The sequence below is a fragment of the Barbatula barbatula genome (genome assembly GCF_947034865.1).
Source record: "Barbatula barbatula genome assembly, chromosome: 1".
Taxonomy (NCBI): domain Eukaryota; kingdom Metazoa; phylum Chordata; class Actinopteri; order Cypriniformes; family Nemacheilidae; genus Barbatula; species Barbatula barbatula.
Window position 1 is genome coordinate 32,909,781 of NC_136766.1, and position 24,750 is coordinate 32,934,530.

The window sequence follows — 24,750 nt, forward strand, 5'->3', positions numbered from 1 at the left end:
GTTCCAAATCTGTATAAATGTCTTTCCTCTGATGAACACAGAGACAGAGATTTTTGTAGAATGCTTATAACCAGACAGATTTCGACTCCCATAGTTTGAAAAAATACAACGGTAGTCAAAAGTGCCACAGAACTGTTTGCATTGTTCAAAATGTCGTATTTTGTGTTCAACAGAAAATGATAAAGTAATTTTGACTACTATGGGAGTCAACAGGGTGCAAGATTGTTTTGGTTATAAGCATTCTTCTAAATATCCTCCAAATAGTTCACTTATAATAATGATTTATAATTTGATCGTTCATATATATATATATATATATATATATATATATATATATATATATATATATATATATATATATATTATAAACATCTCCTGCTGTAACACCTGTCTTATCACTATTGATATAACGATTGGAACGCCCATTTCCCTTTTATTGTTGCTATGGAGAGGACGATTCCTTTAACAGACCGTGTAGTTAAACATCAAGCTCCACCCGGCCCACACTCCCCCAAACAGTCATATAAACAGTCACTCGTTCAGGCATGAGTAACTCAACTCTCTGGAGAATCATCTACAGATATACTACAAACAGAGATGAATTCACGCCAGCTTTTTTCAAAAGTACATAAACTGACAAGAGCTTTCACAGGAGTTGAAAATTAAACAAGCTTTGTCTTTTCCACCGGTACCGTCACGATCAGATGTCATTAAAGCAACCAGGAATTATATTTCACAAATTCAGTGTCTCAGTTCAATGTGCTTGAGAATGCCACAACAACAACAGTTAGAGTCATGCCAGCGTTGTTTGTTATCTTGTCCGAGACCCTGTCTTGAAAAAACTTTTTTTACCTCATTTTTGTAATAAATTCAGAAATTGTGTGCTGTCACAGTGTGCATTTTTGAATTGGTACCTACAATCCCCTTTGCCTACAATCCAACTACATCAGCTCTCTTTTCACTATTATGTTTGTTGCCTTATGACGTATTATCAACAGCCATTTAAATAATGTATTCAGGCGTTGTTAAAGAAACCTTAAAGTGATATAGTTCACCCAAAAAAGAAAATGCAGTCATTATTGTTATTTCAAACCTGTATGACTTGCTTCCTACCGCAGAACACAAAATAAGATATTTCAATGTTTTTCATTTGAAGGAAAACATTTAAATCACCGTCTGTATCACTTACAATTTAAAAGAGCCGCCTTCAGATTGTATCGGCACCGTGAACCGTCGCCCGTTTAACTCGGACTGAAGTTTATGTGCAATCGCACCGATTTACCCGTAATCCTTTTAGGCTTCCCATTCATAGTCCCAGCACACAGGAAATTTTTTTTAATTTTAGTTCCATAAAGTTTTAGAAGTTAAATCAAATTGGATTTATAAGTCAATTAAATGTAAATTTGGATTAAACTGACAAAATTAAGTTTTAATAGTTTTTTATGAAATTGATGGCACATGATTTTGTATGTTTTATGAAAGCTCAGGTCAGTATTTTCTAAATGTTGCAAAGTTGCTTTGCAAGAAAAAGTAATAAAGAAATCACAAAATGTATTATCTACAGCTTGCATTGAGATCGAGTGCATGACATTATTGCAAATTTCATGGTCCCCAACGGTTGAAGATTGTAATCTACAAAAACAGTAAAAACTATTTTTTAAAACTTGGATGTTTAATCCATTAATGAAATTCACAACAGGCGTCATATCGTAACACCCTGTCTACACCGGACGCAGCGTGATGCGACAACAGACAACAGAACACATTAAACCCATTATAAATGTAAAATGTGTCCACACTGGATGCGGCGCAGTGCAACAATCCCATTAGAAAAAGCCTCCAGCCGGTCTAGTCCGGTGAAGACACGGTGTAATAAATATATAATTCAAAAAATTCAGGGTTCTCATGGGTCAGCCTGGGGTTTAATGCCTTGCTTGTGGGCACAAGGCTTTGTGTTTTGCCTAAACTCATTTTGCCAAGTTCAACTTTGTGTGTTTGTGTGTGTGTTTATACATTTTGTGAAGCCATTTAGCCTGCTGATAGCCACACTACTACACAAAATGTGTACCGCGCTGTTTGTAACGATATATTTACGTCACCAGTTCATAAACCTTTCAGAAACACACATGCTGTAGTGGAAATGGCTGTTTGACAGATTTGCAGGCGTACACGGTGCTCGCTTCCTTCCGTCACTACAAAATCTGTCATGTAGACTATTGTTTATTACTATGAATGAGCAGGTGTCAGAGAAAAGGTTTTTATAACAATTTCATCATCTGGTAGGAAATCTGGATTAGATCCATCTGTACGTGTGACATGAAAGGTGATGTGTCAATGGTTATTTTAATGAAACCTGATGAAACCGCTTCTCTTTTTATAAATTGCTACTTGCCTTGCCTTTGTGCTTCTGTTTATGCAATAGATCACAATGAAAAGAACCCATAACAGATTTGCCCCGCCTTAAGGTGTGGGCCCCTGTTTCGCCTTTGATGTTTGGACTATAGGGGCTTCAGATGAGCTTCTAGGATTGCAAAGTGTTAGAGATATGAACATTTAAAGGTATATATTACAGTGCAGATGGGCAGTTCCATACAAATGTCAATCTTACAATGGAAAAAAAAGATTTACAAAAGCCTTTTACCATATACTGATAGTGACAGTAGATGTCAACATTTAATAAAGTAGTCGGATAGGTGCTTTAAAAATCGTCATATTTCTCATAAATGGACACATGAAAATTACAATCAAGCAACAATTTAATGTTCCATGAAGAGCCATTACTTCTCCATTTGTTGGGTGTTGCTTCTGGTTTGCACATTTATTTGATAGAAAAGTATGTTGTCTGTCCTTTTTTTAAACACATGTTCATTCTCCTTTTTTAAACCGAAAAATCATGCATAGTCTGATGTTTATCAACACAGTTTTCGTAAAATATAAACATATGATTCAATATACTTGTAACGAATACATATGTCACATCCATAATGAAAAATGTCACTTCCATAATGCTAGAATTGTCCAGATGTTATGTTGTCACACACTGCACCACAACTGCTAAAGGTTTTTAACAAAATCAAAAAATGTATTACAAACTCTATTATGTACATTTATGAAATATATTATGTTGAACATTAGGTTTTTTATTCCCTTTTGGATAAAAATAACAAAGTTTAGTACAAGAATAATCAATTGCAGCGAAAGGAACTGTGCTTCACTGTTACTTTTGGTTGTGTGAAGTAAAGGTGGTCCAGACTGAGAGCGTGAAAGAGGATTAGAAGAGTGTATTATTAGAGCGGCTTTATTGTCCTTCCCCTGATCCTCCTTAAATCCAACAGCACTGCTTTATTATTTACAAATGATAGTCCTTTACTCAAATATGCAAGAAATATTTCATGATGTGTAAAGTTGCCATAAGCTCAGTTGATAGTGTTGCGTTGACAAGGCAAAGGTCATCATAGGTTCATCATGGCGAGTTAAAGATTGTTAAGGATCTGTCACATGGATGCAAAAAAGATTTTTTATGTTATAATATATTGCTTGTTCTGTCTGTGTTGTGAGACGCTTTGGACTGTATTTTCAACATGCTGTTGTTGTTGTTGTTGTTTTCAGAGTCATGAAACTGAGTCCCTGTCAAGCTCCAGTATATGTAAGTATCCTTCATTATTTATAGTCAAATACAGTTTCACATGACAGCTACTGTTAACATTGTATTTAACTTCATGAGGAGGAGATGTGACATATAAGTGGTATTGCACAGTCATCTAGTTGGTATGAATAATCCCTCATGGGGTGACCCTATTTACGACGCTATTATTTGTAGATATTTTAGACTGTACAGTAGACAAGCCATCTGCTTGAATGGGATAGAATTGTCTAAAATTGCTGGTCAACTGTACTTTAAATTGCTCTTAAACCCACATTAAACCCACAGTTTTCCAGTGTGCTCTTGGTACCGCGGTCATGTCCAAAGTTTGACACGTTGTTCACGACACTCTCTAGAGAGCCCCCCACACAGAGAATGATCCATCATTAACAATCGACGATTGGCTCTTTTTACTAAAGGCAGGACTTTACTCGATAAAGCCCCAATATCATACACTTTTCTCCATCATCTCTAGTCTTTGATACTATTCATCTGTTTATTGGAATATTGGATCACTGTGAAAAATGATGTAATCTTTAAGACGTGATGGTTGGCATCAGTTCAAACCCGTTTAACTGGTTTAAGGCCGGGACACATCAAACAGACACCAAAGAATTAGCGCTGAGGTAGCGTCTGTGAACCGACCGCCAGGGACCTGAATGCACTTGCGAATGGAATTCTGCTTTCACCTCTTTGCTGATTAGACATTTTGGTCTTTGCAAATTTGAAGATGGTGTTTATTTTTCTTTGTCCTTTGCAAGTGCCACTTGCGAAACTTGCACACTTTTAACAAGGGAAAAGTACGGTTTCAGCTGTTTACCTGCCATTCTCCAAAATACGTTGACTGAAAATGTACACAAGACCTATCATTGCGTTCGGCCCGAATGTAATGATTGGCTGGAGGATAGTTTGGTCCTTCACCTTTAAAAGATGATATATAATTATACAAATATAATTGGACCACTTTACTTATTGATTGCTATCAGGATATAAAGATATTTCCAACCAGTGTGACAAAATCTTTTTCTGGACTTCTGCCTTTAACAGTTCAGCGTACTGTTAATGAATGACATATTTGATAAAACATAGTGGCAGAATTGTCTTTTCAACATCTTCTATCTCAGCTGGACAGGAGTTTTATCCTCATGAGGAGACACAATAACAGAGCTTCATTTGACTGCCTCGAAACTGAAACACTCAACACAATACTGCAAGTTCACTCCGTGGTACCCGCATATATATCTTTGAACTTTCACTTTGAAATAAAGAGAAAACACCATCTTTGTCGTGTAAGGGGACAGCCGCTAATGCTTCTCATCTGTGTCATTAAGTTTGTTGTAAACCTTAAGTTATTGTTGAACAAAGCTAACGCCTTGTGTGATACAGCTTTCTGTTACAGCTCGCGCTCTCGTCTACGAAACTTGCGTCATGGCAGAGTTGATCGGAAATGATCGGGCAAAATATAGCCAATCCCGATCAGGTTAAAAATGCTTGCGACAGCCCTAGTAATTTCCATCCACCGTTTACTCTTCCTTCATATTGAGTGCAAGCAAGAGTCATCTGTTTAGCTGCATATTTAGCACAATATTGTGCTTTGTTGGAGGTCTGTCCTCTTGTATCCAAAGCACTTCCATAATATGGAAGTAGCTCCCTTTTTTGGCACTAAATTGTCCTCGGAGGCTGACATGATGCTGCTGTTCCTGTCAGATAGGGGTTGTTGTGCGCACTAGGGAACGTTAATGCATCTTACGCCATTGCGCCGCTAAATCATTGATATTACGAGATCTCACTTTTTTCATGTAAACATGTATTCTGGTAAGATATATTTCACTTTAACTCAAGATATGTGCGTATCGTATCCTGCAGTTTCAAACACAAATGGCGATATAGAGGCAGAAGTTACGGATTGCAGCTTTACATTTCTGACACAATTCACCAATTTACCTCTAACTGTAGAATCAGTCTAAAATCTTCAACACGCATCATGAAGATTCAATGAAATTTCCATTCCCAGGGAATATGGCTTCTAGATCCCAGTGGGCGACGTGATTTTTAGCACCTTACAGGTAGAATAATGTGATTAGTATTATGTTTCTATCAGTAGAAGCCCAGCTCACGCACAGTCAACAATGAGATGGGATTTTCCCCATTAGTGCTGTGAAATATGATGAAGGTTCAAAAGAAATACCAACTTTGTGTTCATGTGTTGTAATGAACTATTAGATTATCCAAAGCACGAAGATAAATGGATGCAATGATTATAGTGATATAGGAAGGATTAGGCTAGTTTTGGTTGTGCCCTCCATTATTGTCTATTTATTCCCATAGAAAACATTTTTCTCCTGAAATCATTTGCAGAAGCATACGGCTCAGGTTTCTGAAATTCTAGATGTTCAGGCCATGACGTACCCCCAGAGAAACCCAAATACTCTCTGTTGCAATAATAGTCTGTTTGCAGTAGCGGTTTAATGATTTTAAGGATTCCGCAACACACTGGATCTGTAAAAAACCTTTGCCATGTTTTTTGGGAAATTTAGAAAGTCTTTAATGTTATAGCATGTTTTAAACTACAATCGCTATGATTTGGTACTGATTGTAAGTGCTTCCACAGGTCATTTTAAAGTAAGTTAGACACATTGACTTGCTGTTCTGATCCGTGACGGGTTGAAGCTTCTCTTAAGAACACGAGGGTGTGTGCCGTAAAACTAGAGGTTTAATGCAACCGCTATCTGTGTTAATCTCAGCAGACCAGCCCCATTTCCTGTTAAAACCACAACTTCAGTCATTTTTAACCTCTTTTACTTCTTTGCATTTGTTGATTGTTTTCAACATATGTACAGCAAAATGAAAATACTTTCCTAGTGGCAAACTGTTAAGATTTATAACCTAATACATTTTTTCTTATAAGGAACCTTGGTTTATGTGGTTATATGTATCTTACAATTTATATGTATTCATTTATTTAGATAAATAACACTGAAAAACAATGCAAGTATCATCGGGCAAATACCTAGAATCTTTTTTTAAATGGTTAAGCTTTGTGTATTTCAACCCTTTCTCTTTTTTGTGTCAGGGCAATTGTGTGTTAACAGTACATCTTGGAGATGAGGCGCTCTGCGAGGGTGAACAGGGCGAGGTGGAGCTCTTCCTATTGTTCACAGGCTCCCGTCAGAGACATCTCACCAGCACACTGAGGGTCGATAATACCACCCTACAGGCTGTTTGTCCAGGTCAGTTGGACCTTTAGATCTGCAGTGCCATAGCGAACTGCATTAAAAAAAATTCAAGATTGAGTGTGGCTGGGGCCGTCTGTTTGTTGAAACAATAGAAGACGAGGATGTGTCCGGGAAACCAATTTGAAAACATACATTGTTTCAGTTGTTCTTATACATTATATCAAATATTTGTTATACATTTTTTTGTGTGTTTTCGGTGCTTTTCCCCATATGATTTAAAACTGTCATGCCCAAAATATTTCTCGTTGGGCTTGACCCCGTAACTGCTGCTTGCAGCTATATTTTTAAATAGCATTTGATGCCGCTAGCGATCCAAGAATTACGTTGCTTTTAAGAAGTAAACAAGTTAATCGAACAACTATTACACAGGTTGCAAGTGAAAGTTTAACTTTTGTCCATGTTCTTCCTAGTGTGTATTTAGGGTGATCTTTATGTTTACTCAGGGGGGGATAGTTTGGGTTCTACAGAACAAGAAATGCTGCTGAAATCAAACACATGCTGCCCTGTGACCTTTGTAGAGAGATCAATGTTGGCAACCCGTGAGGTTGTTTATGCATTGATAAGCCCAAAACGCTTACAAGTCAAATATCTGAAAGTACAGTATGACAAAGACAAGTTTAATTTCCTGGCTTTGTTTGCAGTGTCATTGGCAAGTTGGTTAGGACAGTGTGCACAGCTGACAGCAGGGTTGAAAATCAAGCTTTTATTTTCTATTTTATAGAACTAAAGAAATATACCGCACATAAGTTCTTAACCCTGAGTTATTTTAAGTGAGAAAACACTTTTTTTCTCAGCTGTTGTTTGCAGTCAAAGGTCAGTGTTTGTCTATATTATCTTAAATATGTACAGGCTTGGGGCGGCACAGTAGTCTTGGACCCTGTCAACAAAACATGTTTGCCAGGTGATCCTGTTAGGGGAGTCAAACAGAACACGCTGTAGCTCAGTCCCATGGAGACTCGTAGCATCCGACTAGGGAGTGCGGTCCGGTGTAGAAAGTGTGCTGCAGTACATGTATTTGTTCCTATCTGTCTGCATTAGCTTGTTCTAATGTCATTGTAAGACCCAAGTGCCATTTTTAAATGTGGTTTTACATTCATTTATGTCTCTTTGGTCTCCTGACTGTCTTTCAGTCTGAATGAATGAGGTCCGGTACACCAGCTCTTAATCTTGTGTGTGTGTTGTTATGTTGTATCAGTGTCAGGTGTAATTCTGCTGATGTCCGATTATAGAGAAAGTGATTCCTCTTTCTGGACCGGTGTTTATCTAGCTCGACTGTTTATAAACGGTACTGAGTCTACAAAGAAAACATGACAAAACACATAGAAAATGTGAAAACAAATTTGGTTATTCAATAGAAATCTTTGAACTTTTCCTAGATACATTTATAAATATTAAAAGTGAATATGAACTTGTTTTCTTTAAAGGATTTGAGGTCTGAAAAATACAGAGCATCTTTTCTGTTACTTTGACCTGTTTCTCCAGTTTTAATTTCCTGCAACAACAAAAAAAATGTATATTTAACATTTGGTTAAAATATGGTTATTAGTTAAATGATAATTTTACCTGAACACATACCTATTAAAATACTTTTGAATTTGTCCGTGGCTACATTATTCATTTTGACGTGTTATATATTACTGTTACCTATAACATCTGCCAAACAAGGCATAACCTCAATATGCTTGTTATTCATTTTCCATTGACTCCTTATAAGTTCTGAGTTGTAATGGAAGTGTGTGGCCGCTCTCTGCTCTTGCTCTCTGTGCAGCTCATAACTGCTGTGAGTCAGTGCCGGTGACCCTGTGTTCAGCGGGACCTGATGGTTTCATTCAGACTCTGGCCAGCAGACACCTGCTCTTCATGCAGGACCTGGCCTTCGACATGGCCCAGTTCCTGGTGAGCGCGGTGGGCCGGACAGACGTGCTGGAGGAGGCTCTGCTGCTGGATGAACATCAGATCCCCCTGCAGGAGTGCGAGAGACTGGACCAGAGTCTGGCCCTGGCCCTCAGATATATCACACTGCCCCCTGGCTGGAGCCTGCTGGGAGATAACACAAGTGAGTGCGGTTCGGTGTGATATTTGTTCTTGGAAACAAAATGTTGAAGCTTCAACCCATAAACGGACGATCCATTGTGCAATTTACGTGAATGACGCATTGAGCAGTGCACTTTACCCCGGGTACCTTTAAAGGGAACGGTTTTGTATTGTAGTACTGTGGGTGGATTTAAAACAAACCTGAACAAAATGATAATGAACATTTATTCTCCTTGAAATATTTTATCTTTATTATTCTGCACAACTATGAACACTTTACAGCCCCGCACTGTGTACATGGTCCTTATACGACTTGTTTTTTTGCAAGAGCCTGTGGAAACATTACAAGTTATTCTTGGCTTATTTTTTGTTACTTGACTTTTCATTCAACATTTTTCATTCTTTTTTGGTCAAGATTACAGATTTGGAACAGAATGTTCTGTATGATAGTGCAAGTATTTTCAGCTAGTTATAAACATCCCTAAATGACTCCAAATCAGGTTTCAAGCCATCTGAAGTCATTCTGGGTTCACCGCAACAACACACCAGTTTGCCGGTTTATAGCGCAACATTAATAACAGTTGCCTGTTTACCCCTCTAATGCGTAAATTATTATCAAAAAGGAAAAAAGCATCCTCATTTCATCTCTGTATGTAACATTATGTTGTTATTTAGAAGACTTAAAGAGTTAAATAATACACATATGAATGGCAATATCTTTTCCCTAAACACCAGAGGTGACAGTACATAAAGGTCCAGTGTATGAATTTAGCGGCCTCTAGCGGCGATGTTGCCAATCGCAACCAACGGCTCACTTCACCCCTCCCTTTCGAAGCACTACGGCGGCCGACAGACGTTTTCCCTTCTTTGCCAAAGGAGATATCATACAAAACGCAGAAGAGCAGTTTGTCCGTTTAGGGCTACCGTAGAAACAAAATGGTGAATTCCATGCAAGTGTACCCGAGGTGTATGCAGATAGAAATGGCTCATTCTAAGGTAATAAAAACATAACGCTTTATTATGTAAGGTCTTTATAATGTACTTGAGAGAGTACTCTCCACCTCCGATAAACACATAATTGAAAAGAAAAAGAAAGATGCATATTGATGAATAAATGCATATAATTATACTACACACATTTTGGAGTGTATTAAAAACTGAGCCTTTACGGGACAGTTCAGGGTGTGTTAAGGACACATGCGAGGGATAACACTCAGCGTTCAAGCAGCTCATTCAACACGTTATAGGCTTAAATAATTGTACATTAGTCTCATTCATTGCAAGTCTTGCCAAGAGCTTGTACTGTCCTTTATATAATCAAATACTAAAATTAAATTCAGCTTCTAAATAAAACATTGTGTGCTTGTTGAGCGTTAAGGCTTTTGTTATGTCTGTTATGTGTCAGCTGTGATGGAGAATAGAGGTGTGTTTGTGTTATGTGTTTGTTTTTGCGCATACCTTGTTTTTACTTGTCTTTTATAACTAACATCCATTTATTTGTCTTCCCGAACACCCTCTTCTCTCATTTCAGGGCTGGAACCTCAAGAGACCCTCCTGCACTTCGCAGCCCGACGAGGACTCTTCAAAGTGGCCAGTTTTCTCCTGAAGCAGCCGGGGGCACGAGAGTCTCTACACCTGTGCAATAAAGAGGGGGCCACACCGGCGGTCATCGCTCAGAGCCGAGGACACACAGCACTGCTGGAGCTCTTCAGACAGTCAGTCCAAATGTTTGTTATTTAACCCCTTGACAGATTATCACACAGGTTATGTAAAGATTATCTCATGTTTATCACACTTGTGTTCTGAAATAGCTTAAAACATTAAGTTGAGCATAAAATCACCGGTTGGTCAACTGTTAAATCACTTTACTGGTTTATGTATTTTGATCCTGTTTCAGGGCCTTCACACAGCAGCAGAATATGGTTGTCAGTCAGGTTCAAAAGTGCTCAATACTAAAAAAGAAGATATTTTAAAGAACGTTGGTAACCGGACACCGTTGAACCCCTTTGACTTCCACTGTATGGACACAAGACCGCTGAGACATTTCTCAAAATACGATTATATACAGATTTTGAACAACATGAGGTCAGGTTTTTTGGGTGTAATTTATCCCTCTGAACTAACAGTTGTGATCGTTCGAAATATATAAAAAGAGTGGGCGTGGCTTTCATTTTTCTCTGCGATTTGACTGGATGTACAGCCGTAGCATTTTGAAATGGAACTGGTAGTTGAAGGGGAGGAGTTAACGGATGCCACACCCAAACCATCTAACATACGCCATTTAAGATGGGTAGTTACTAAAGGAAGGAAGTGCATTTTCAGACTTTATCTGGAGGCTATGACGGCACACATTGATCAACTATTTACAAAAAATGCTGCTATGTTTCATGAAAGAATTGTAATTTTTTATTTCACTGGGACTTTATAGAACTTTATTCTTTTTGTGTGCATTATTAATAGCCAAAATACTTCAAGTTGATTGTTTCTTCCACGTGACCTCACAGTAAAATATCACTCCACCCAGAATTAGTCAACACACTAGGCCCAAATTTCAGCCATTACTCTTGTTATGAAAACTTTGGTAAATGAGTATTACATCTCTGCTGTCTCTTCAACAAAAGTACATGCAACTAAATGATATTTTGATAAAAACAACGATAATGTCGACACATTGTGTGAATCAATGTTTTGATGTAGAGAGGATTCAGACGCGGGATTCGGTATCGAGCTGCTCAAACAGATCTCCTCCGGGGCGGTACAGCACCACCCCTCTCTCAACACTTACACCCTCTCTGTAAGCAGCGAAGCGGGCGGCTCTCTACCCAACCTGCAGGCTGACATCCGGCAACTGCGCAGATTGATCGCCTGCCATCAACAGGGCACGGTTAGTCGAGTAAGTTGGACTGTCAGTCATTCTATTACTGGGCTTAAAGGAATAGTTTGCCTAAATTGAAAATTCTTTCATCATTTACCCTCATTTCTTTCCAAACCTGTTTGACTTTCTCTCTTCTGCAGAAGACAAAAAAGTTATTTTGAAGAATGTTGGTAACCAAACAACACTGGTCCCATTGACTTCCATTGTATGGACACAAAATCAAGATTTTCTCAAAACATTTTCTTTTGTGTTTCACATAATAAGGAGTCATATAAAGATTTTGAACGTGGGGGTGAATAAATGATGTCAGAATTAGTATTTTCGGTTGTACTAAATGACCACTTAATACTTTGAGGCTAACTCATAGCCAACGCATCTGCCAACAAATCTCCACCTTAACTACTTTCCGATGTTGACAGCAGACAGTGAGCTTGTTAAAGGAGAGAAACACTAAAGCTGTTGTTCTGTGTTCATGATCAGGGAGGAGTTGCGTTTCAGCAGAGCTCCGAGTCTCCGCACACTTCCCAAGAATGTGTCGACAGCAGGGAGACCAGAGATCCCTGTTTGGAAGAGTCGCAGAGCGACTCCCTTGATATAAGAGAGCTGGGCTTCACTCCTTTTAGCACAAAAGAAAACAAAGCATGTAATGACCGGCTGGATCTGTTACACAACAGGGAGGGTGACGGAGGTTCCTCGCTCGGCTGTGAAACTACGGCGTCTCCCCTACACAATGGCAGCAGTGAAGATCAGTGGGCGTGTGCTTGTGAAAACAGTCAGAGAGATTACACAGAGCGAGAGGAAAGTTTAGATGATGGTGTGGTTAGTGCCGGGGACGCGGGAGATAGTAGAAATGGTTTACAGAGCAGATCCGAGAGTGAGAGTATAAACTGCAAAGCGCCTTCCTGTGGACGACAGCGAGAGGAAACTGATAAAGCTGACGACTTCATCTGTGAACCATCGGGTCGAGCTGAGGGGGCAGAGGGGGAGAATCAGCAAGAAGGGCAAAATTATAAGGAGAAGCACCTATCTGAGTTTGGTCTCACAGAAGAGGCAGGAGATATGGGAATCGCGCAGTCTTTAGACACACCGGAAAGCTCGGATGTTGAATCTTGTTCTCAAGGAGCTGAGAGCGACGATGAGGGAGCAAATGGGTTTGTAGATGCGTTAGGACCAGAGAAGGTCAAGGAACAACCGCCGGATTCACACTCGGTCTTGGAAGATTCATTTATAGAGGATGAACAAGATAGAAACGATTCATTGACGAACCCTGAGCAAGATATAGATGCGGACTGCTCAGAACAAAGTTTGGTCGAGAGTGAAATGTACGCTTGTCATGATTTTCGTGATGTACCAGGAACCCATGAGTTGGAGGGATCCGAGGGTGGAGTGAAGGACGGTGTTTGTGGTTTCTTCTATAATGTGGAAGGCAGTCGAGGTCATTTGGATTTTTCAAAAACTGTTGACCAGGATGACAGCAAATTGTTTGAGGATGCTCATGAACAGTTAGAGGAGTTACAAGAATTGTCCCTCTCCGAGACGAATGGAAGTCAGCAGAAGGATGACACAGTATGCAAGCTTAGCGAAACGACCTCACGGATGGTTGACAATTTTGAGGAATCTTCACTTCAACTTTGTAAAATAAATCAAGAACTGTTTCCTTTAGAAAAAACATTTCTTGATCCAATGGTTGAAAAAGGTGAGAAGGACGAAGAGAGACGTATTAACACAATACAAACCAGCGAAGACACCTTAGAACCCGATGATGTTGAGCTCTGGTCCACAGACAGATTTCTAATAAGTTGCGAGAATCTACATGGTAGTAACCTTCATATGAACAAACTCCTTTGCGCAGCTCAAGCAACACTGGAAGAAGCTCTTGAGTCATCCGTGCCTGCAGATATGGAGATTGTGAATCTCCCAGATGACGTTCCTCAGGATCAGACGCAGGATATGACCTCAAACAATGAAGTCACGCGGGCCACATCACAAACAGACTTTGCAGGTGAAGTGTTTATAGAAACAGATCAATCTGGGGATCATGGCATCCTATATACTCTGTCAGACATACTGAATGAGTCGAAGAGCATAGGGAACTCTGTGGAAGGCCCAAGAGACACAGATCCGTCAAGTTCTTTGGTCTACGATGACCATTTAGGTGGTGCCTTACATATCCAAGATTCTCAGGAGGACATGGCAGGATTATATCCTAAAGACGTCCAAGAGGTTGATGTACACGAGGTTGCACGACCAATGAATGAAGTTGACCTGCTGAAAGGTGAGTTAAAGAATTACAATATGTTATATTTGTAGACGAAGTGTGCATAATCCGTTTTCATTACAATTAATGGTAAATATATATATTTTTTAAAACAGCAAATAAAGTAAAGGCATATATGGTAAACGGATATAGGGCAAATTCAGCATTCATTATTGATTACTTAATATTGATAACATAACAATATTTAGTCACATAAAATATACAGATCTATTTTTATACACATGACAAGAGTTAATCTTATACATATAGAGCTATATAAAATAATAATAATGAAAAAGGACACAAAAATTTATAAAAAACACACTGTATTGTGTATATATATATATTTGTTTTGTTTTGTTAATCAACAATTGTGTAAATTCAATAATGTGAGATATTAAAAGTAGAATCCACATATTATTATTGATTACTTGTGTAACAATATTTAGTCACAAAAAACACAAAGATGTATTTTTATAGACCACTTCGCAAGGTGAAAACGCTGCTCCAAAAGCGCTTCCGATTATATTTTTATATTATTTGTATTATATATCTTGCATATAAAATTAAATCTTAAAGAACATTTTGATTTGGTTAGGAATTCTGATCTTTTAAGTTCTGTTGGTTTTTGTTTTCTGTTTAAAAGTTTTTATGAAAACCGAAACTTTTTCTGGACCAGCGCTGCTTACCTTTTCTGAAGTGGTCTATACCCTTTACTAGGATAATTGATGTACAGGTGAAAACACACTCGATTGTAAATATAAAGAACCATCTAATGAACAAACCCTCATCGCTAAAGGATTCTTAAAGTGGCTGCCAGCTTTGGTCTTTTCTAGAGGTATTATTATTAAGTTTTATGAATATTTTTAATTAGCTTTTATTTTTAGATGTTCATTTTAGTTAAAGTTTTAGCCATTTTGGTGTATGCTTTGTCATCTTATAATGAATTTGTAAATTCTTTATGTCGCTAACTGAAATAAATAGATTTTATTTAGTTTTGGTTTATTATTACAGCTTTAAACTTATTTCAGTTTATTTTAGGCAACACAGAAAAAATTCTTTTCTTCAGAAAAAAAAAAAACATTTGCTCAGTGATTTCAATCAACAAAAGTTTTAATTTTAGTAAACTACAATAACCTTGGTCTTGACGGCATATCTTTTTTCGCCAAGCCACTTTGTTTGCTATGATACGGAATCAGCCAAGACGATGTGTTACTTAATTCTGATTTCACAGATAGTTTAGTTTATCAACACATGTTAATACAGCCCGGGATATAATTTGGTACAGACATGGATATTTACATCTGCGTTGTATTTGGGTTGTACAAGTTAGATATGCCGGTTGATGGGTGTGCTGTTTGTCCTGTTCCTCATGCACTGTGATTGGATGGCTGAGAAAAAGGGACATAGACGAGTGCAGCGTTAAAAGTTAAAAGTTTTTAGCACTTACACATTTATGCAAATACAGTGGACACACAGCCTGTATATTTAAATGAACTACTGAACGATTTGAAAGGGTACACATGCCTGGGTTTACTGCAACACTCTTGTCAAATAGAGGTGCTTCATGATGACATAGAAAATCTTTTTTGTTTAAATGGTTCCCTAAAGAACCTTTAACATCTGAAGAACCTTTCTGTTTTACAAAAGGTTCTTTGTGGCGAAAAAAAGGGTTCTTCAGCTTATAAAAAGGGTAAAGAGATGGTACTTATAAGTACCTTTGACCGAATGGATCTTTGTGGAACCAAAAGTGGTTCTTCTATGACAGCCTTCTCAGCACCGTTATTTTGTAAGAGTGAAGGCTAAAATCCATTGCCTACGTCCATGTTTTATCTCAACAATGATAGGATATTACAGTGTGATTGCGTCAGAGGATTTTCCAAAGGCTCTCCGCCTTCCATGATCAACCAAAGTTCAGTAATTATACCTTTCGCATCCAAAAGTATAATTTAATACGGCCCGTGCATCTTTATCACGATCACACCAGAGAGAACAGGGTGTATACATCATGACTTATGTACCCAACAGACTGTATCTTAGCAACAGGTGATGTCATGGGTTGACCGGGAAAGTAATGTTACAAGACGAGGTCATCGTCAATTTCCTGAACTTCTCTCTCTGTTCTCACAGAGACCAAAAAGGATTGCTGATACACCCATGTTTTTTCAAGCATATTGTTATCTTTGCCGAGATGCAAGGTCAGAAATATCCGTGTTTGGTTGACGGATTTGTGGCGCAGGAAACGTTGTTCATTTATCCCTTAATAAAAATATGACTGATATTTTCCATTCTTGCGTGAAAAAACACTTTGCCATATTTCGGAATAGTTCGCCCAAATAATGTCCCTATTGACTTTCCATAGAAGGAATAAAAATGTCATTTTCGGGCGAACTGTTCCTTTAATATGTGTTTTAATACTATATATTTGAGTACAATATATTTCTTTATTACTATATTACATTCTGATTGTCCTTTCACGGGGCAGATGGCTGTTCGGAGGATCAAGTGAACATTCAGAAGACAAAATCGACTGATGTGGACATTGACAGAATCGCACCAATGGTTAGTACATTCACAACAGTCTAGATATCTAATGTACCAAATTTCACTCCGCTTATGAAATGCATTGTGGGTGTATGTTATGACCTAAATAACTAAAATCTGACCTTTCATAGTAAGTTACAGCGGCCACAAATTAGGTCTGAACAAAAGTTAGTGTGCACACACACACACACATATCAAATTTTTAATTTTTTATATGTTTGAGGCTTGACATAATTTATTATTGGCCTAGGTAATACAAATATGTCTCAAACGAAACTGTAAAATTATACATTATGGCCCAACATTCGGCACATAGTCCACCGATGTTTCGAAGTAAATCATTTAAAGCAGTAGACTCCAAATGGGGGCGATATTTCCTAGAAAAACCTATTTAAGTGGGACCCTGTAGTTTTAGCCCTCGGTTTAACCGCTTACAGATGTATTTATTGCTTTCATCTTCAGGCCCCTTGTTACGAAATGGTATGAAAATACAAATTTGATAACCATTCAAATAGTCATAAGCATGTCACTAGCCTCAATAATATATGTACATTATACACTCTCAAAGGAGAAAAAACACAATTTCATGTTGTGATATGTGAAGCTTTGTGTTCTTCAGACTCCCTCACCTGGTTTATTGTAAAGTGCTTCGCACACTATGTTTGCTCTTGTGTTATTTCTTTAAAACAGTCGCTGTTGAGTCCGTGAGGTCATTGGCACACGAGATGTGGTAGAGTTTATCTGTGGAGTAATGTGGAGTTGCTTACTTTCTGAGAGGACTAGACGAGGAAGTGGAGTTACTGTTGCTGGACCCCATGTGGTCATGGGGTTTATTTCTTTTTTTGTGTGTGTGTGTTTGGGCGATATGTAATTTTTTTCTATCTTTGAAGACAGACTTACCACATGCTCTGAGATTTATGAAGGATAATATATGTTGCAACACATTTGGAGAACGGCTGGTTTAGAAGATCCACGAGTAAGTTCAGAAACATAAACAAAAAAAGTGTAAGAACTATATTACCCATCTCAATTCGAATAGAAACGGACGCAAAAAGTTAGCAGATCGCATGGGCCCTCAAGAGGTGTGCTCGGTTCTAATGGTCATGTGGACATTTCTTTTATCATAAACCGTTTTGTGAGGTAAAAGATTGTTGTTTTGCTGTTTGTACATATTCATATAGATGCGGTTTGGATTGATCAGACGTTCTCTTGCTGGACGTTGACAGTGTCATGCCGTGACCCTTGGGCCAGCTGTTCGTTCACAGTGTTCTTTACAACTGTTGGGAATGGGGGTTGGGGTTTCCCTTTTAAGTGAACCATGAGTTTTCAGGGTCTTTTCCAGCAAGGTATGTCCAGCACCCTGCAGACAAAATAAAGCCACGAGTCCTGCGTGTTTTAACTCTGGAGAACACTTATTAGGTGCCGCTCTGCGATGTTCCCTTGAGGGTTTTTTGTGTATATGTTTATATGCTAAACTACGAAGAGCTTTAGCAACGTTTCAGAAAAGCATCAGGGCTGAAGCGAGTCTGATTCAGAGAAAGGCCAAGTTTGGATAGACACTCTGATTTCTGTTGTTCTAAATGTTTTAAAGGATAGTATGATCAATATATCTGCAATTTGTCACTTTTGCCTCTCTATTGCCTTCTCTGTTTAAAACATGAAGTTGCAGGTTACTTTACGTATCTTTCACGTGAAGTCACGTGAAGTCAAACTACTACTATAAGTGAACCGTTGGTAAGGTAATGAGACATTTCTGAATTGTGACTTTTAAGGTCCTTGCTCAGAAAAGCATTTTTTAACCAAAAGAACGTTTTGGATAGCAGCTATAAAGTGATGGTTCACCCAATAATGAAAGTTCTGTCATAGATTACTCGCCCTCAAGTTGTTTCAAACTAGGGCTGTCAAACGATTAATCGCGATTAATCGCGTTCAGAATATAACATGTTTATATTAATATGTGTCTGCGTACTGTGCCTATTCATTTTGTATTCATGAACACATACATGCATATATTTAAGAAAACATTTAATATAATAACTTTTAAATAATTATTATAATAAAAAAAGTGTATATATATTATTGAAATGATCAATAAACATGAATATATACATGTAACTATTTCCTAAATATGAACACATATGTGTATGCAGTGTGTTTATAAATACAAAATAAATACGCACAGGACACAGACATGTCTCATGTTTGACACAAACTTTTATTCTGGCTGATATTCATCACGATTAATCGTCTGACATTTCATTGTTTGGTTGAACACAAAGAAAGATATTTGGAAGAATGTTACCAACTGGGATTTCTGTGGCACCATTGACTCTACTCCACTTTACAGCGATTCCATAGACGAAACCATTTTTGGTTCCACATAGAACCATTCAGTCAACGGTTCTTTAAATCTCTTTCTTACTTTTTTAATCGAAATAACCCTTTTACGCCGCAAAGAACTTTTTGTTCAGAACGGTTCTTCAGATGTTAAATGTTCTTTATGGAAGCAAAAGGTTCTTCTATGGCATCAAGAACCTTTTAAAGAACCTTTTTTAAGAGCGTACCACAGAAGAGAGAATTATTCTATCATTTCTTTGGTCCCGTTGAACAAAATGTTCTTTTTGAAGAATTTAGAAAAAGCAGTTCTGGGGCACCTTTGACAACCATTTTAAAGTGGTCAACGGTGTCCATGAAATCTCAGTTGCTAACATTTTTCTAAATATCTTTCATTGTGTTCTACAGAATAAAGAAATGTATACAGGCTCGTAACAAGTTTTCATTTTCGCGTGACTTTACCTTTAAGTATGTAATCGTGATAACATGAACTACTTTAGACTAGTAGTTAATTTCATCCACTAAGACTGGTGGGAATGAGGATAGGAAAATTCTCTGTATTGTAGGATTGGCCCACGTGCAGATGTGAACTGCAGAGTTTGGGAGGCTGGGATTGGCCGGCAGACACGAAAGAGACTGTTTGCATATGTGAAAGAGCGTGCGTGTGTGTTTGTGTGTGTGTGTGAAAAAGAGAGAGAGAGGGGTGTGGGGCATGAGCGAGGGAAAGGGGCTGGCCCTTCACACAGATGTGAAAGATTAGGAGTGTCTCATTTTTCCAAACGCTTCAGCCGTGGAGATTGTGTCTGTCAGGACCTCATGTGGGAAATAAGCAACGTTCGGTGTCACCGTTTTTGCATACGCGTGGTGGGAAGATGTACGAGAGACACAAGCGGCGGTACAGTTTGTGTGCCAAGGGAGAGAGAACCGTGGATGTAGTTTTGATCAAGGTAAGAATGATATGTTGACGTTCAGTGTCATTGAATTGTGACCTTGCGTGTTAGGAAACTAATACCTGTAGTAAACTTTCTGGGAAACTTTCTTTTTTTAGTTAAAACGTTTTGCAAAATGTCATGTATTGGTTAGTAGATCAGTAGTTGTACATTAAACGCTTAGAATCAAGATTGATGTATGTTCTGCTTTACTGCGCAATATAAACAAAACATAATAATGCTTGTTCTTCTAGAAAGGTTTATGGGTGTCTTCATTTGCATATCAACTTAGTGTCATATAATTATCCTGAAAAATAGACGTTATGGAGACATATTGTAAAAGAATGCTATAAAATTCACATGTATGTTGTAGCTCTGTTTAAGTTCATATTGAACAAATTGGATCTCCATTAAATCTCATTGCTTTCAATAAAAAAACATTACAAATATATTTTCTTCTATGGTTGTCATACACAAATGGAATTCAGTACTGATTTATTTTTTCAGAAATCAGAAGTTGTCTTCCTGAGAATTTCAAGTGCAACAGCCAAAATAATTTCCTGCAAAACTTGATGGACTTACTGCAGTCAGCTGATCTTTCCGAGCATCAGATGTTATTGTCTTCTGGATTAAAATATGATTCATAGTTTTGCGTTGGGTGGAGGCAGCTAAACGACATGCACACATCATGTCAGTGCGTCTGAATGAGTGTGTGTACGCGTGTATGTGCACAAGGTGGGGTTTGTTTTTAGATGTTTCATGTGGTTTAACCGACACATACCCTGGAGCACTATTCTGCCGGTTTTATCATGCACTGAAAATACAGACGTGATTGGTTTTTAGTCGTTGGCCCAGATGTCTCCGCTTTCCAAGCCGCATGCAAACCTGAAAGATTTTACTCTGGATGCGTGGTGGTGAATCCTTCCGAGCTGTTGAATGTTCGAGGTTACAGCCACCAACGTTTTTACGTGCGTTCTCACGTTGCAATTCATGACTCATTTTTTGGAGTTATTATTCATGTTATTTAACGTTAATCGTGAATGAATAATTAGTGCACTTTATTCACAAAATAAATGAATATTAGTTGTCATAGAATATGTATCAAAAAGTCATAACTCGCTCCGCCTCTTAAACAACTTCCTTTGTCGGATGACATCATCAAGGCCTCACTTTTTTACCCCCGACTGCTGTCAATTCCAGAAAAATGACTTAAATGAAATAAATTGTCCTGCGTCATGTTTTCGACTTGCTGTTTCTTGATTCGAGCCTCAAATCGTCAGTACATTACTTTAGATGGCTTTGTGAGTCGTCTTTTCTTAATGACACCAAAAGACTAGATGGCTGTTGGCTCAGGCCAGTGCCTCCAGGACCGCTCGCACAATGTTTTGACTGTAAATGGAGTCTGCGAGTGAGTGTGCGTGCATCTGAAGAGGTCGAGAAACGGGCTAGTCGAAGGGGTGGATGAATTTGGTGACAGTCTGGGAGCCGCTGTTCAAATCCTAACGGTTTCCTTTGGCCCTGAGCCTGGAGAGAATGATGGAAATGGGCCCTTGGCCAAGTGACTTCATAGCGGTGTACAGCAACACAAAATCACCATCTTCACAATCATAATAGACCGAGGTTCTGGAGCTTTGCATAGTTTCCCAAGGCAGAGCTCGGAAACAGCCAATGAATGTTCCTGTAAGAGCATAGCAACAATCAGATCCCGCTAACACCAATGTATTGTGCCAAACATTTGATCTTAAAGACCTTTTGTTGTCAAGTATCACAAACTATGGCTCAGCCTGTGTGTTTTATAACCAGATGTGTTTTTATTGGGTACACTTTTGAATACCCTGCGTTCGACAGAGTCTGCTGGCATCGCCTTTTCGGTTTCTCCCCTGACTCCACAAATATGCAGTGAGAACGGCAACAGTGCCAGAATCTGGAGAGCAACATTGGACCATGTTTGGCTCTGGAGCAGGCTTGAGGGTTGGGCTCTGTATTCGAGTGTTACGGGGACTTGTAGTGAGTCCAGAATAGGATGTCGGCATGTTAGCATCCCAACAAACATATTTTCATTGTGGCAATGTTGGTGCCACGTTTAGTTTTGGTGCCGGCGTTGCTCTATACGTACTTGCACCATTGTGACAGTGTAGAAACGTAAGACGCTGGAGGGCTTTAACAACATTCAACAACTATGAGCCCACTTTCATTAATCCTTGATTATGTATTTTAATGTAACTGAAACACACAAAGGCACAAGATATAAAAAATCATGTTACTTCTTGATAGTTTATAATGAATACGATGCAATCCAGTGTTATATAATTCAACAATAAAGATTGTTACGTTTAACGTTGTTAAAAGGTTGCTTACGTTAAGACAAATCACGTATTTCTTAAAATAAATATATACATGTATGTTTGTGTCTTTATATAGACATAAAAATAAACACGACACACACACATAATACTGTACATAAACTCAAACTTTTATATGAGAATCGATTCATTTATTTAATGACACTCAACACACTAGCAAAACTTATTTATTCAAGAGCCAAATCATCAAAATATGAACAGCTGCGGGAAATGTTTACTTTTCTTTCTCGTGAGCTTTTTTTTTTTTTTTAACGTAATTTTTGTATATTAGATTAAAACCAATATTCTCTGATGTGCTGTAGTTTTATTTCTAATAATTTTGTACTATAAGTAGCTTTAAAAGATAATTTTTTGTGCCAAATGTTTGTCATTTTTGCACCACATACCTTATATTTTAAAGTTTCAATCAAACCCGAGGGGTCATTAAAAGCAAGTAGCCTATAATTGTACAAATATGCCTTCCAAATTTCACGTTTTGCCATATATATTGCATACAGATTTAATAAATACAAAGTGTACTGTCTAGAGCTTCGTGTAGTGGACGCACGATGTAGGTATTGTTTACATCATAAACAATACACCGATCCTCATCAGTTTTGCATCCCTCTGTTCATGATGACCTGGTGTTCTGACATCACACCGACGCCGTTATTGACGCACTGATGCTTTAGTCAATGCTGTACTATGGCAACTGATGTAGATAAGCCTGATACCGGACAAAATGAGTCAATCTGAGAAATGGCAAATCAATTCAGAATATGCGGCAGTGTGAACAAATAAAAAAGGAATCCAGACATCCAATGAAAACAACCTGTTCACTAATGAAACAAACCTGTGGACCAGTCATAATATCACAGCTGTTCTCCAGATTTACAGCACCGCCGCTCGCTAAAACAATACAGCTCCCTTTCAACCATGTGCCAGTTTTCACCATCTCTCAACGGCTTTATCGCTTTATCATGACATTATTTGTTTTTCCGAGGCAGAAGATGTGTGATACGGTCACACAGTCTGGTGGGAACCGCTGGGAATAACCCAATGTGCCCATCTGTAGGCAGTACAACAGGCATCAGTGTTCTCCGGCGTTCTGCCTTCAGAAGCACACAGTGGCCGCTCAGTGCTCCTGTATGCCAGCTCATCAATAGAGCGTTGTGTATTGTGTATTGCTTTTAAACTGTGCGTGGCCACTTGATTTTCAGTGGGTGTAAACATAATTAGTCCTCGGCCAGGATGGAAATGTGAACTGCTCGCTGAGCCTCACGTGCCCGAGGACAAACCGAAAGTGAATTCTCAGTTTTTCTCCTTTTCTCTCTCTGGTGCTAGGCAATTGATTCTAATGGGAGCGATTTTTATTTTGAAGTACTGTGGCATGCACTGGAACCTTTTCTAGTTATGTATCATCGATTAATAAATGTATGTTTGACCTTTTATTGTAACTCAAGTAGTATATTGTGTCAAGCTTCTGTGTTGAAACCAGACTTACTTACTTTTTATCTCCCAAAAAATCAAGAGAGATAGGAAAGGTCTCAGTCTTTAAACCTTCATTGTATACGTTTTGGTCTGTTAAAAATATTGAATCCAAGCGGTTTAGTCGCATTGTATAGTAACTCGATATGTTAAACATGCAAAGAGGACTAACAGATATATTTTCCGCAAATTATGATTGTACTGTAGCACCAAGAATGTGGTTTTGCCAAAACAAATGATGCATTTTCTTGTTTCTCACATGAGAGCACACTGGCCTTTCTTTAAATGCAACAGTTTTCTTAACCTTGACATTTTCATATGCAACTCATCGAGTCGTTGAAGAATCATATAAACTACCAGTCAACACTTGAGTGAAATGTTTCTCAGTAATTTGAACCGAATGCGTACGCTTAAGGCTACGTTTACACGATAAACAAACGGCAAAGTTTTTCGTTTTTGAAAAGTTTCACGCACACTCGACAGCGTTATCAAAACGATCTGCATTTACATGGATCTGAGAAAACGAATAAAAACTATGTTTATTGCATGCCAGGCCAGTGGATGGCGACGTTGCGCTGTAAATAAAGACTACGTATCTGGGCACATATGCACATGCTGTTTTATTCTAAAGCGCTTTATTCTATTTGTCGGCGTGTATGTGTGGTTTTGGTAGTGTGCATATAAATACTTTGTCTGGTTGTAGTGGCGCAGTAAATGTACTTTTTGCTGGAGAAATGATAATAAGTATGTCACGCTGCAGCATGGAGGCCGCCATTTTTGTTTGGTGAAAACTTGCGCATGCCTACAGACTGAACGCGTGATGACGTCATCGTTTTTTGAAAACACCATCGTCAGAGTTTACACAGAAACAATAATGCCGTCGTTTTCAAAAACGTGCACTTCAAAAGTTTGCATTTTCAGTCCCCGAAACACTATTTTCGTGTAAACGAACAGTCAACGCATAACACGTTTTTAGTTGAAAACGGTCTCGTGTAAAAGGCCTCTAAATGTCTGAAATAAGTTTTGTTGACAAAAATATAATTGTGCAAATAAAGCTTTTTTCATTAC

The 24,750-nt window shown here is 38.3% G+C and overlaps 1 protein-coding gene across 4 annotated transcripts in view; it reads left to right on the plus strand.

Annotated features, from left to right (window-relative positions):
* Positions 1 to 24,750, plus strand: part of LOC306901104 (uncharacterized protein) — a 52,856-nt gene that overhangs the window by 1,818 nt on the left and 26,288 nt on the right. For all 4 annotated transcript variants that reach the window (XM_079468618.1, XM_079468615.1, XM_079468617.1 and 1 more), the window contains exons 2-8: positions 3,610 to 3,646; positions 6,717 to 6,873; positions 8,648 to 8,935; positions 10,445 to 10,628; positions 11,611 to 11,806; positions 12,269 to 14,063; positions 16,531 to 16,607. In XM_079468618.1, the coding sequence (XP_079324744.1) occupies positions 3,614 to 3,646; positions 6,717 to 6,873; positions 8,648 to 8,935; positions 10,445 to 10,628; positions 11,611 to 11,806; positions 12,269 to 14,063; positions 16,531 to 16,607 (2,730 nt within the window). In that variant the 5' untranslated portion in view covers positions 3,610 to 3,613. The remainder of the gene's footprint in view (positions 1 to 3,609; positions 3,647 to 6,716; positions 6,874 to 8,647; positions 8,936 to 10,444; positions 10,629 to 11,610; positions 11,807 to 12,268; positions 14,064 to 16,530; positions 16,608 to 24,750) is intronic.